This window comes from Lepidochelys olivacea (assembly GCF_965140295.1).
Source record: "Lepidochelys olivacea isolate rLepOli2 genome assembly, chromosome: 3".
NCBI classification, from domain to species: domain Eukaryota; kingdom Metazoa; phylum Chordata; order Testudines; family Cheloniidae; genus Lepidochelys; species Lepidochelys olivacea.
The window spans coordinates 37,627,294-37,639,711 of record NC_140413.1 but is presented as its reverse complement, the minus strand read 5'-3'; the positions used below and the strand labels follow the sequence as shown (position 1 = coordinate 37,639,711).

Sequence of the window (12,418 nt, the reverse complement as noted above, 5' to 3'; positions counted from 1 at the left end):
CTCCTTCATAATTTTGAACTTTTCAACTGAAGTCATGTCTTTTCAAATTAAATGTCCCCCTAGTCATTGCAATATCCTGCCAAACTTCTAAGCATCTTCTCTAGACTTCTTCAATCTCTCTTAAAGTTTTTTTAGATAAAGTAACAAATATAAACAGTACAGGGCTACCATTGTCTAGGATCTAGAAGTATGTTCTGTATTTGGCTTTCCACCTGGTCTCTGCCTTCAGCTTCTCTTCCATAGGTACAATCACTGGGGGAAATGGGCGGGACATGTTGCCCTCACAACTTGTCCCTCCACTTCTTTAGGAAGGCTCCTTTCAATTCTGCCTACCTATGAGTGGGGACTAAACCAAAAGGCTTCTGCCCTTTCCCACTAAAATATACACATGTGCTGCTGCTTCTCTGTGTGATGCTTTTCTGGACCAAACCATTCCCTCCCACCACACACACACTCCTTGTTGGTGTAACCCTGGGTCCCTGCAACAACTGCAGGGGGAGGAGGAAACAGAGATCTTGCAGGGCTGCTTTATGCTGTTATGCAGCAGACTTCTCTCCTTCACACTGAGGTAAACTACTGAAAGTTTAGGAGTGGCAAGAAGAGAAAGACAAGAGTGGGAGAATCTCCAGGCAGAGAGATTGAGAGTGCCTGTCTGAAGAGCAGGGAAAGGGAGGGAGAGTTTGCAGAGGGGAACAGAAAGAGAGAGGGAAAAGAGTGGCTGGGTGAGTGAGAGTGTGTAATGAGGAGAGAAAAGGAGAGAAGAATAAGTTGTGTGTGAGAGAGTGAAGGGGAGTGGTAGGGAGGGAATGAATAAGTTTTGGGGAGGGGAAGTCAGTAAGAGAAGAAGAAAATGAGATCATAGGTATACAAGGGGCAGTGCTTAATTTGTAAGGAAAGAGTGCCGGAGCTCAGCTTCAGCAAGCCCCGGCACAAATTAAGCACTGGTGGGTGAGCAGAGAGTAGGATCTGCAGGCTGGGCATTCAGCTCAGCACCACCAGCAGCAGGGCAGGTCATGGCATGGTATGGAGAATGGTGGTGGCTGGCTGGGAGCCCAGAGGTGCTGTGGCTATGAACTGCCAAGCCTAGAGGTGCCAGGGCTCAGCCCCAGCACAAATTAGGCACTGACAAGGAGTGGGGCAGAGGGAGAAAGTGAGAACTAAGGGAGGGCTGTATGAATTGAAGAGGAGTGGTTACGTGTGGATGTGCAGGGTTGCATTAATGCAGAGACTCATTAGGAACATGACTAGCGTCCCATCTCCTGGAGTCATGTGATGTCACAGTCTAAGCTGTCATTTAAAAAAAAAATAGATGTTTCTTTTACTCATGTTTGGTAATAGGAAATAAAAAGGACTGGGATAAAATGAGCTTTGGGAGTGAGGACAGGCATTTGCTTGGGGTCAGACCTTGCTAGCAATTCTGCCTCATTCCTGATTTTGTAATTTTCACCTTCCTGATCACCTCCCCCAAGCTGTTATTATTATTATTATTATTATTATTATTTATTATTTAAGAAAAATTCTGGTTGCATTTATCTTTTATTCTTATTTGGCTTCTACATTTCATAGAACCATAGAATCATATGGAAGGGACCTCAGGAGGTCATCTAGTCCAACCCCCTGCTCAAAGCTGGACCAGTCCCCAACTAAATTAGCCCAGCCAGGGTTTTGTCAAGCCTGACCTTAAAAACCTCCAAGGAAAGAGATTCCACCACCTCCCTAAGTAATCCATTCCAGTGCTTCACCACCCTCCTAGTGAAAAAGTTTTTCCTAATATCCAACCTAAACCTCCCCCACTGCAACTTGTTCTGTCATTTGATACCACTGAGAACAGTCTTCACCATAGCCTCCCTCTTGCCTGCTACCTTTGTCAACTTTGCCTTGCTCTGTGATGATCTTTATGTTTTAAATAACCTGACCAATATTGTGCACAAAGCACTCACCTTTCCTTCATCAAAAATAAACAATTCTGGAAACGCCCATTCAATAAAGATGTAGTGGAAGGGGGACAAGGATTTTTGCACATTGACTCTGCTCTTGACTTTTTGGAGCACGATCCTACAAAGATTTATTGTCAACCATAAGGTAGCAAACAAGATTTCCAAAGGATGCATTTTTAGGACTTATATACTTATGCATTCCTATTCCTGCTTAGCCATGGTAGTTTTTATTCCTGTTTGTTCAAAATTATATACGTCTTTCTCCTTTTTAAAATAAATTTTGGTTTGTCTATGGATACTAAGGATTTTAAAAAAATAGTTCCTCTTTATCCTAGTTTGTGATAGTTTTCTTCATAGTTTAAATATCTTCATTTTAAAGGTTCATAGAATTGAGTTACAAGAGTCGTTTGTGAAACTCTGAAAACCAACTATTTATGGTATTAATAAATTGTTTGTCCAATCCATGTGTCAATAGGCAGTTAGACCAGTGTATCTTGAGATAGTTAAAATAACCCATTATATAATTATTTGGGCATAAGCTTCCGTGGGCTAAAACCCACTTCATCGGAAGCATGCAGTGGAAAATACAGTAGGAAGATATATATATATATACACACAGAGAACATGAACAAATGGGCGTTGCCATACCAATTGTAATGAGACTAGTCAATTAAGGTGGGCTATTATCAGCAGGAGAAAATGTTTGTTTGTTTGTGCCAGCCATGCCCCTCTGCCATGTACATTGGCCAAACCGGACAATCTCTACGTGAAAGAATAAATGGACACAAATCAGACATCAAGAATTATAACATTCAAAAACAAGTCAGAGAACACTTCAACCTCCCTAGTCACTCAATTTCAGACCTAAAAGTCACAATTCTCCAACAAAAAAGCTTCAAAAACAGACTCCAATGAGAAACTGCAGAATTGGAATTAATTTGCAAACTGGACACCATTAAATTAGGCCTGAATAAAGACTGGGAGTGGATGGGTCATTACACAAATAGTAAAAGCTATTTCCCCATGCTAATTTTTCCCATGCTGTTACTCAGACCTTCTTGTCAACTGTTTGAAATGGGCCATCCTGAATATCACTACAAAAGTTTTTTTTGTAGTTTTTTTAAGGTGCCACAAGTACTCCTCTTTGTTTGTTTGTTTTTTGCTGACACACACTAACACGGCTACCACTCTGAAACCTGTCACCATTATATAATTATTATTCCAGCATTTACAATGTTGATTTTTTATATATATCAAGTGTTTTAGAAATCTATCTAGCTTTGATTGCCATTTGTTTATTTTCTTGAGACATGCACCATAATAGAGATGCAAAAGCAGCTACTAATTTATTTCCCATAATATCTCTTTTAAAAAAACTGCTGTTGCTAACTGATAATTTGTATTTGAATAAAAAGATCAAACAAAGGACCCGAGATATAATTTTATTTGCCTTCTTAATTTTTATCATAGCAAGATGCCTAACAAAAAATTGTACATCATTTTGCTATACTGTAGCCTCTTCAGTGTGTGTGTATACATACACGCACACACACATTAAATCAGCAGTAAAAGTCTGATGAGGGAATTCTTTTGAATGTATGGAACAGTTTATTTTTTGCTCCTTATTCATCACTTCATTAAGAAAATATGGATTCATTATTAACATTTATTGATTTAGGCATCCAATGAATGAATATATTTTATAAATGCCAGGAAATTCTGAATTCTGTTTACTCACAGCTAACAGTCACTGAAGTTAAGTGTCTGATGCTATTTTGATGACAGCCCTCAGTTCAGAAACTTTAAAGTCATTGGTCGTGTTCTAATTTATATAAGGCTTTAACTCACCTCCCAGGTTTACCAGATAAATTTTTGTATTATTTTATATGAAATGGCATAAGTCTGCAAAGCAATACTTTCACTTCTACTTTACAGCACAAAAAATTACTTTTTTTCCCCCAGGATCTTTTGACAAAGTGAAGTTAAATAATTGCTGCTCTTTTTTTGTTGTTTTGTTTTGTTTTTTACTGAAAATTGAAAGTCACTTAATCATTTTCTGGCATGTCTAGGGAACTATCATCGAGTATGGGAGACAAAACATTTCTTTTTCTTCATTTTCAACTACCTTTTAAGGGTACAATCGCTATTTACTTTTGTAATATTCTTCTATTTGGCTTTCTGCTTGGTGGCTTTTCTTTTGTTTCTTGGAGCTGTAGCTCTACAATATCTGGTTTGTACATACATTGTTATGCATATAAAACTTAGCTGTCATAACTAATTATTTTTTATCATTTTGAGCTGTTAATTTTGAGGACTATTTCAATCAAGCAAACTGGGCACTATGGAATATTTTCTGCAGTCCAGTGTGTTTGAAATGTAATTGAGGTATTGCTGTGTGTTTGATTTTCTATAGACTTTGATAGAGTAGAGTCATTAGTCCACCTTGTGATCATCCATCTGTTTGCTTCCATTATAAATTAAATGGATGATATTAGAGTTCAGAAATAATTCAGCTAATAAAAGGACCACATTTTCAAATGGCCTCAGCCTGCCCTCTATGCCCATTCCAGCAAAAACTTCAGCACGTGCATAAATTTAAGTGAGTAGTCCAACTGATGTGTACGTTCAGTTCAAATTTTGAGTGCATATTTGGGTAGCTTTAATTGAATTCAAATGAGTTTTCCCCTGCTTTTTGAACTAAAATGTAACAAAATGGCTTTTAGCAGTGTGCCAACATTCTGAGTGAAAAATCAGTTGTAGATGCAAAATTGTAAGAACATAACGACAAAATTTAGTTATCTACTGATTGGCACTAACAAATCAGGCACAGTGATTAGATTTCTAAAATCTTTTATTGTGTTTACAGCATTATAAACACACCATTATTCTCTGATTCTGCAAAGACTCGTGCAAGCAGAATTTCGCCATTTAAATGATATAAATAAATTGTTTATTAAAAGGAAGGAGAAAATCAGTTTGAGTTAAATAAAAACTGACTTGAATATGTACTGGAAATTTGAATTGAACCAGATCAAAGTCCAGTTAACTACTATTTGAGTAGTTTTTCTTTTCTTAGTACCTATGCACTTCTCTGTGCTGCATATGGAGTTGAAATCAAAGTGACCATCTTACCATGAGACTTCAATCCAAAGTTTGCAGACAATTGAGAGTCTGGGTATGTCATGGAGAAGGATGTATTCAAACCAAATCTTTTGACACTAACCATCACAGTAACATGGAATAATAATACAGGCACCGGTTCAGTAAAAGCACTTAAGCACGTGCCTAAATCATTCCCTCTTCAACAAAGCACAGTGAACGTTAAGCCTGTGCTTAAAATTAAAATATATGCTTAAGTGTTTTGCTAAATAGGAATGGGATTTCTTAAGTGCTCGACTGGAGTCATAATACTTTGCACTTCTATAACATCTTGCATTCAAGGATCTCAGAACACTTTACAAATACTAAAGATGCAGTCCTCACAACTCTGTGATATCCATATACAGAGAGGAAATTGTGGCACATGCCATATCTTCACTGCAAAAAAGGTGTGTTCTTACACTGGGATAGGCAAATTGAGATAACTATCTTGGTATAAAATCCTCCTGGAGATAAGGCACAGGTAGGTTTTAACCTCAGTGCAGCTTGTCAAGGCCAACACTATATTCCCCCACCTGGGATTTATCTTGCCTAGCTACACTGAAGTATAAACTAGTGTCTTGTCACTACTGGGATTTTACATCAAGATAACTTCCTCAATGTAAACATGTTCCTTTTTTTTTTCTTCAGTGAAGACATAGCCATAAAGAGGGTAAGTGTCTTATCCAAGTTCACACATGAACTATGTGAAGGACCAGAAATAGAATATCAGTCTTCTGATTTCCCTGTCCGAACCTTAAACAAAAACAACCTCTTTTCCTCGATCTACTGTTTTAAAGGAACAGGATTGAGATATAGGAGATGTAGCTATAATTTTGTTGGCTCTGCAATATTTGATTTGAAGTATGACCTGAGCATGTTACATTGTCTGACTATGTCCCATTTTCCCTAGCAATTATTATGAAGCTTTGAGATCCTTAGATTTGAAAGGGGGTCATTAGAACTGCAAATTATTATCATTCACAGCACTCTATCTTTGACTCTGTAATAGTATCTAATTTACTTTCCAATAATGACTGGGAAACCCAATGTGGGTTAACAAGGTTAGCAAATTAGCAAAAAATATGATTGTAAAAAATATCAAGGATCTGGCATCACAAAATGTACTTTGTTCCTTTGTTTTGGCTATTGCCCTTTATTTATTATGATAATGACATGCAAGTTTAAGCAATCTGTGCTATTGTTTGTAGGAGAGTCTGAGCAGTACTGTGGTATATTTTGTTAAAGTAATGAAGTGTGTGAGCATTCAGTTATTAAAGCTGTGCTGGTGAGTGGTGAAGCAATATTTTGGTGAGAATTATTGAGTTTACACAATAGCAAAGTGAGAATTGGAAGGTCTACTGTATTTACTGCACTGTTTCCTACAACATTAACATTTTAATGAAAGTTATTGTTCAGTAGAAGAGAGTAGAGAAGCAATAGCACTATGTTGGTATAGAATATTTTTTAAAATAAGTTAACTGATAGCAGAGATAATTATGTATTAAATAACAGAGCTAGACAACAATGTATGAGTCATGCTAAGATAAAAATGTGACCACAGCAATGTGTTTCTGAGTTCAGTCTGTGCTCTTACTGTACATTGTTTCAGCTCCATGCTCTGGTCACATTCAAAAGTTTATCTTAATTTCATAATACAAATGAGTCACTTCTTCTCTTCGAATCTCACTTGGGGATGAATCCTGAAGTTTCTACACATGTTAATGCATCCCTTACTCAGGCTAAATTCCCACTGGTTTCAAGTAAGGTTCTGTGTTGTGTGCGGGCTGAGGGCGAGATTTCAGAAGTGCCGTGGAACTTGTGCTCGTCAGTTACTTAGGTACTTTGGAAATTCCATGCTGAGTACAAAAACTCAGCAAGGGCATCAAGATTGGCCATTTACATTTGAAGATTTGCAGAGCACTATAATTGAAGCCAGATAAATATTTCAAGGCATATTAAAGGCCATATAGTGAGCATGGTGATGTGAAATTAAACATACCAGCTAGTGTACTAGCACTGTGCTAGAATGTGGTTCTTCAGGGTTTATCTAGCTCAGAAAGAGATAATAAAATCTTACTTAAACAACTTTTAAAATAATTGTAAAATAATTACAAATTTATTTGTAATAACTTTAAAGTAAATCAAACATTTGTGAGATGAGCAACAAAAGCCCTTGGAATTTGATTCTACCAGCACAGAAACACCTACAGTTCTCATTTGAAGAAATGTATGCAAGTGTAAACCCCCTGGAAGAAGAGAATGTGATATAATTCTTTTAGTTATGGGCAAACTTCAATATCTAGTGAACCACTTGGTTTCAGATAAGCCTATGGACTTATCCACGTGTCTTTTGTTTAGAAGCAACTCTCATAGAATTACTAGTGCTGCCCGGTTTTCACTGGGCCACAAATACTGTGGGAACAGCCTTCTTGTAATATTTCAATATCGCTATTTCAGATCCTGGCAAAAACCAGAAATTGCAGCAGCGCATAGAGCGTTAAATAAGTGACATTTTTGGAACCACCCTAAATGGCTGGGTTGAAGTGTGGGAAAAGATTTGGACAGCTTTTTTATCAGAATAAGTTTCCCTATCCTTAATATTTATGGGTCCAGTCCCATCCACTTTCCCTCATAGCTGAAGCACACACTCAACACACAGGATATCAATGTGATACTGCTGCACAGGGCAGAAAGGATTCAGAGAGCCTGTGCAATATGGATCACACCTCTAGGGGAGCTCCCTACACACTAGCATGGAGTATAATTTAGGGAGCAGGGCTGAGGAAGGCAAAGGGGAGGATGGGACAACAGGTTTCAAATCTAAGGCCGCTGCCCTCCATTAACTGAGTTGTGTTCTAGGGAGAGGGAGAACTCCTATGTAAAGGGTATATTATGCTGCTGTTGAAGTTTGAGTTCTAATTTTTCAAAGGTTTTACTCTGCAGATTATTCATATGGGCTGGGTGAATGAAAGACTCGAGGGAACTGATTCATCTCAAGTCTACAAATACAAGTTCCTGGCACTGAAGGGTTCATCCTTCTACATTTTCAGCACTCCACCGGTAAGAAATCAATTTATTTTTTGTAAGGTTTCGATTACTGGTGCAATCCTTTTGTAAGCACTGGAAATGAATTCTTTCCTACTAAATAAAGGTTTAGGCTGAGATTTTCAAATAAGCCTAAGAGAGTTAGGCACCCAAATCCTATTGAATTGCAATTTGCCATTCCTGAGGCGCTTTTGATAATCCCAGCCATAAAGTTCTGGGAAAACTGGATTGTTAATGGGACACAGAGCTTTTGTTTTTAAGGCACTGGTTCAAATTCCCCTCAAGTTGGTTGTGACCAAAATTTGCTATCTTACATTTGCTCTGATGCCTACCTGTATGTGAAATGAGCTGGTACTTACTCTAGCTCCTTTAAGAAAGGAGTCCATATCACAGTTAGCACTAACGAGTGTTGATCTTTGCCAAAAGGTGATGTGTTGAACGTTCACAGGGGATGAATTATCCCTACACCGCCTCCTAGGCATGAGACATTCCCCAAAGGTTACAGCATACCGGTGAGGTAGTGTAAGATAACGTGTAGTGGTACTGTCAGAGTTGTACTTTTTCTGTAGATAAAATGGAGGACCTCAGTCTCCGCAGTTGACTAATCCCGTACCTTTCAAGAGTACTAAAATTTCACTGAAAGAAACTGAATAAAAATAAATTAGAGCATTCTAAAAATCTCAAAAGAATCCATACCATACCACATCATAACCTTCCTATTCTTCTGTTTCTTCCACTTATACAATAGAGTGCTGTTGCTCTCAGGAAAAAAAAATTGTAAAGAACAAAAAGGAACATTAAAAAACAGCTGCAAATAAACTGCCTATTTATGCCCCCACTGAAGTCAACAGTATAACTTCCATTGCTTTCAGGTGAAATAGGAGCAAATCCAGGCACTTTAAATGTAAACCGTCTTACTGGAGTATGGTAAAGTGAGAGATAGGATGATTTATGAACCTTAGACAGTAGCAATCAATAACACAGTCCCTCTTGCGCTATGCTACAGTTCAAGGCCAAATGATCCTATTACATTAGTACCATCAGGGGGTCAAAAATGGCCAAGTACCAATCTTTTGCTTAATTTGGAGTTAACAAAAACTAGATGTGAAGGACTCAATTTAAAATTAAATCCTGATCTCTCAAATGCAAGTAAATTAAAAAACACCTCAGCTCAGAGACTACTATTTAAATCAGTTAACCTATTGTATCTGTTTCTAGTTAAAAGACAATAAAGCAGAAAGAAAACATTAAGCCAATAAATAATACAACACACAATGACAGTCTTTTATGAATCTTAATTATGACTTTCAGACCTATTGTAGAAGGGGAATATTCAATATAGTTAAAACTATTCATCTCAGTGATACAAATTGAAGATAAACTAGTTAATTTATCAAAATTCAGCTCTCTGCTGATATCAAATAAGTGAGAATAAATGTATTGTAGCATTTTCCCCGCATTATCTTGATATATCTACTTCACTGCCATGTTTCTGGAGAGTTTCTGTAGTGGTATTGCTCCCTGTGAAAAAGTAAACAAGATAACTAAGGTGGCATCTTATATTAATGTCATGTTCATGCCCATTGATCAGACACTGTAGTAATGAGTATGATATAAATGACTAAATAGGTAAATTCTAAAGCTCAATGAACAGTTTTTCTGTTTTTTATTCATGTCACAAATGCCATGTTATGTGAGTGGCTCTACCACTCACTCATAGGGCGGTTCTCAGACAATGTTTATTTCTTTAGTCTAAATATCCATTACTTTTTTATTGTTGTATAAGTAATAATAATCATAATTAATAATAAAGTAATAAGCAATTGGAAAGTGGCAGGATCCAACAAACCCGAACACTGGAGGTTCACAATTTCAACCTGGATCCAGATCCAAATTTCACATCTGGCCTCTACATGTATAATGGCCCCAAAATGTGTAACTCTGTGCCACTCCAATTTTGGATTCCCCCTTTGACCCTTTGGCTCAACTCTAATAGCTTTTTTAAAAAAAACCCTCTAATAATATTATTCCTATTGTTTATGGCCTATATAAAGTGAAAATCCTGAGTGTAACATTAAGATAACTCCAACAACAATTAACTGTTGTGCCACAAACAAATGTATTCCTGTGATTGGTTTGCTTAAATTTTAGGAGGGTAGTTATTATGTTCTATTTTAATCACGTTGCCGTTATGCTGTACTGCTATACATCAGCAGGCAAGCACTTTATATTTAAAATTATGTTACAGTGTGTATTTTGATTTAAATATACAAATTCGGGCTATCTGATAAAATGACTATCTTTAATCTTGAGGATCCTGTTCACAGCTTTATTGCTCATTTATATCAGGCATGTCCACTACAGTTTTTATTCTTGTTCTAGTCCTATCTGTAAATGGAGTGTAAATCGTACTTGGATTTGAACAGAGCTGACATATTTTCATGAAAATAACCCATAGCAGAACTCAGAAGAAATACTTCATAAAGGTTCGGGTCCAGTGATGGTTAGCAATTGAAAGGCTACTCGCTGTGGAGCTCTGCTCTGCTAAAATAGTTTCTGCAAATGACAGATCATCATCTTGGCAAGAATATGTCAAAGGAAATTTTGTTTATGAATATCAGCATGTTTATGAAAGTTGAATTATAGCTACCTTAGTTAAGCATCTACACTGTCTACCTTGATGGATAAAATGTATGAAAGATAAGGTCTTATCTAAATTTCAGGAACTGTGTCCAGACTTGTGAAAAAAAAAATCCATGGAAAGGGAAAATTATATTCCTTGATTAGTTTGGTACCTACACAGCAAAATCTTTAAATAACTGAAAGCTTTGATCAATCTTCTTATATTTGCTTTGCTTATTATTAGGTCTGTCAAGCAATTAAAAAGATTATTTGCGGTTAATTGCACGATTAAAAAAACTAATCGTGTTTCATTGTGCTGTTAATAATAGAATACCATTGATTTAAATTTTTTTGGATGTTTTATACATTTTCAAATATATTGATTTCAATTACAAAACAGAATACAAAGTGTACAGTGCTCACTTTAAATTTATTTTTATTACAAATATTTGCATTGTAAAAAACAAAAGATATAGTATTTTTCAATTCACCTAATACAAATACTGTAGTGCAATCTCTTTATCATGAAAGCTGAACTTACAAATGTAGACTTATGTACAAAAATAACTGCATTCAAAAATAAAACAATGTAAAACATTAGAACTTACAAGTCCAATCAGTCCTACTTCCTGTTCAGCCAATCACTCAGAAAAACAAGTTTGTTTACATTTGCAGAAGATAATGCTGCCTGCTTCTTGTTTACAATGTCACCTGAAAGTCAGAACAGTCATCCACATGGCACTGTTGTAGCTAGTATGGCAAGATATTTACATGCCAGATGCACTAAAGATTCATATGTGCCTTCATATGGGACATGGGACCATTCAACCACCATTCCAGAAGACATGCATCCATGCTGATGATGGGATCTGCTCGATAACAATCCAAAGCAGTGCAGACCGACACATGTTCATTTTCATCATCTGAGTCAGATGCCACCAGAAGACTGTTGATTTTCTTTTTTGGTGGTTCGAGTTCTGTAGTTCCCACATCAGAGTGTTGCTCTTTTAAGACTTCTGAAAGCATACTCCACACCTCATCTCTCTCAGATTTTGGAAGGCACTTCAGATTCATAAATCTTCAGTCAAGTTCTGTAGCTATCTTTAGAAATTTCACTTTGGTATCTTCTTTGCATTTTGTCAAATTTGCAATGAAAGTGTTCTTAAAATGAACAGCATGTGCTAGGTCATCATCCAAGACAGCTATAACATGAAATATATGGCAAAATGTGGGTAAAACAGAGCAGGAGACATGCAATTCTCCCCCTAGGAGTTCAGTCACAAATTTAATTAACACATTATAGCCATCTGGCACGTAAATATCTTGCAATGCTAAGTACAACAGTGCCATGAGAATGCCTGTTCTCACTTTCAGGTGACACTGGAATTATGAAGTGGGCAGCATTGTCTCCAGTAAATATAAACAAACTTGTTTCTCTTAGCGATTGGCTGAACAAGAAGTAGAACTGAGTGGACTTGTAGGCTCAAAAGTTTTACATTGGTTTGTTTTTGAGTGCAGTTATGTAACAAAAAACCCTACACTTGTAAGTGGCACTTTCATGATAAAGAGATTGCACTACAGTACAGCGGACCCTTGCTAGAGCGTGCATCGCTAGAGCGCAGATTTGCATATAGCACGGTCGTGGCGATAGATCCCAAATTTAAATATTTCAA

At 36.9% G+C, this 12,418-nt stretch overlaps 1 protein-coding gene across 1 annotated transcript in view; it reads left to right on the top strand.

The window, feature by feature from the left end:
• The window catches only part of SNTG2 (syntrophin gamma 2), a gene marked incomplete at its 3' end in the record, with an annotated part of 518,636 nt that overhangs the window by 426,256 nt on the left and 79,962 nt on the right, over positions 1-12,418 (top strand). The window contains exon 12 of the mRNA XM_084623596.1: positions 8,022-8,138. Coding sequence (XP_084479722.1) covers positions 8,022-8,138 — 117 coding nt within the window. The remainder of the gene's footprint in view (positions 1-8,021; positions 8,139-12,418) is intronic.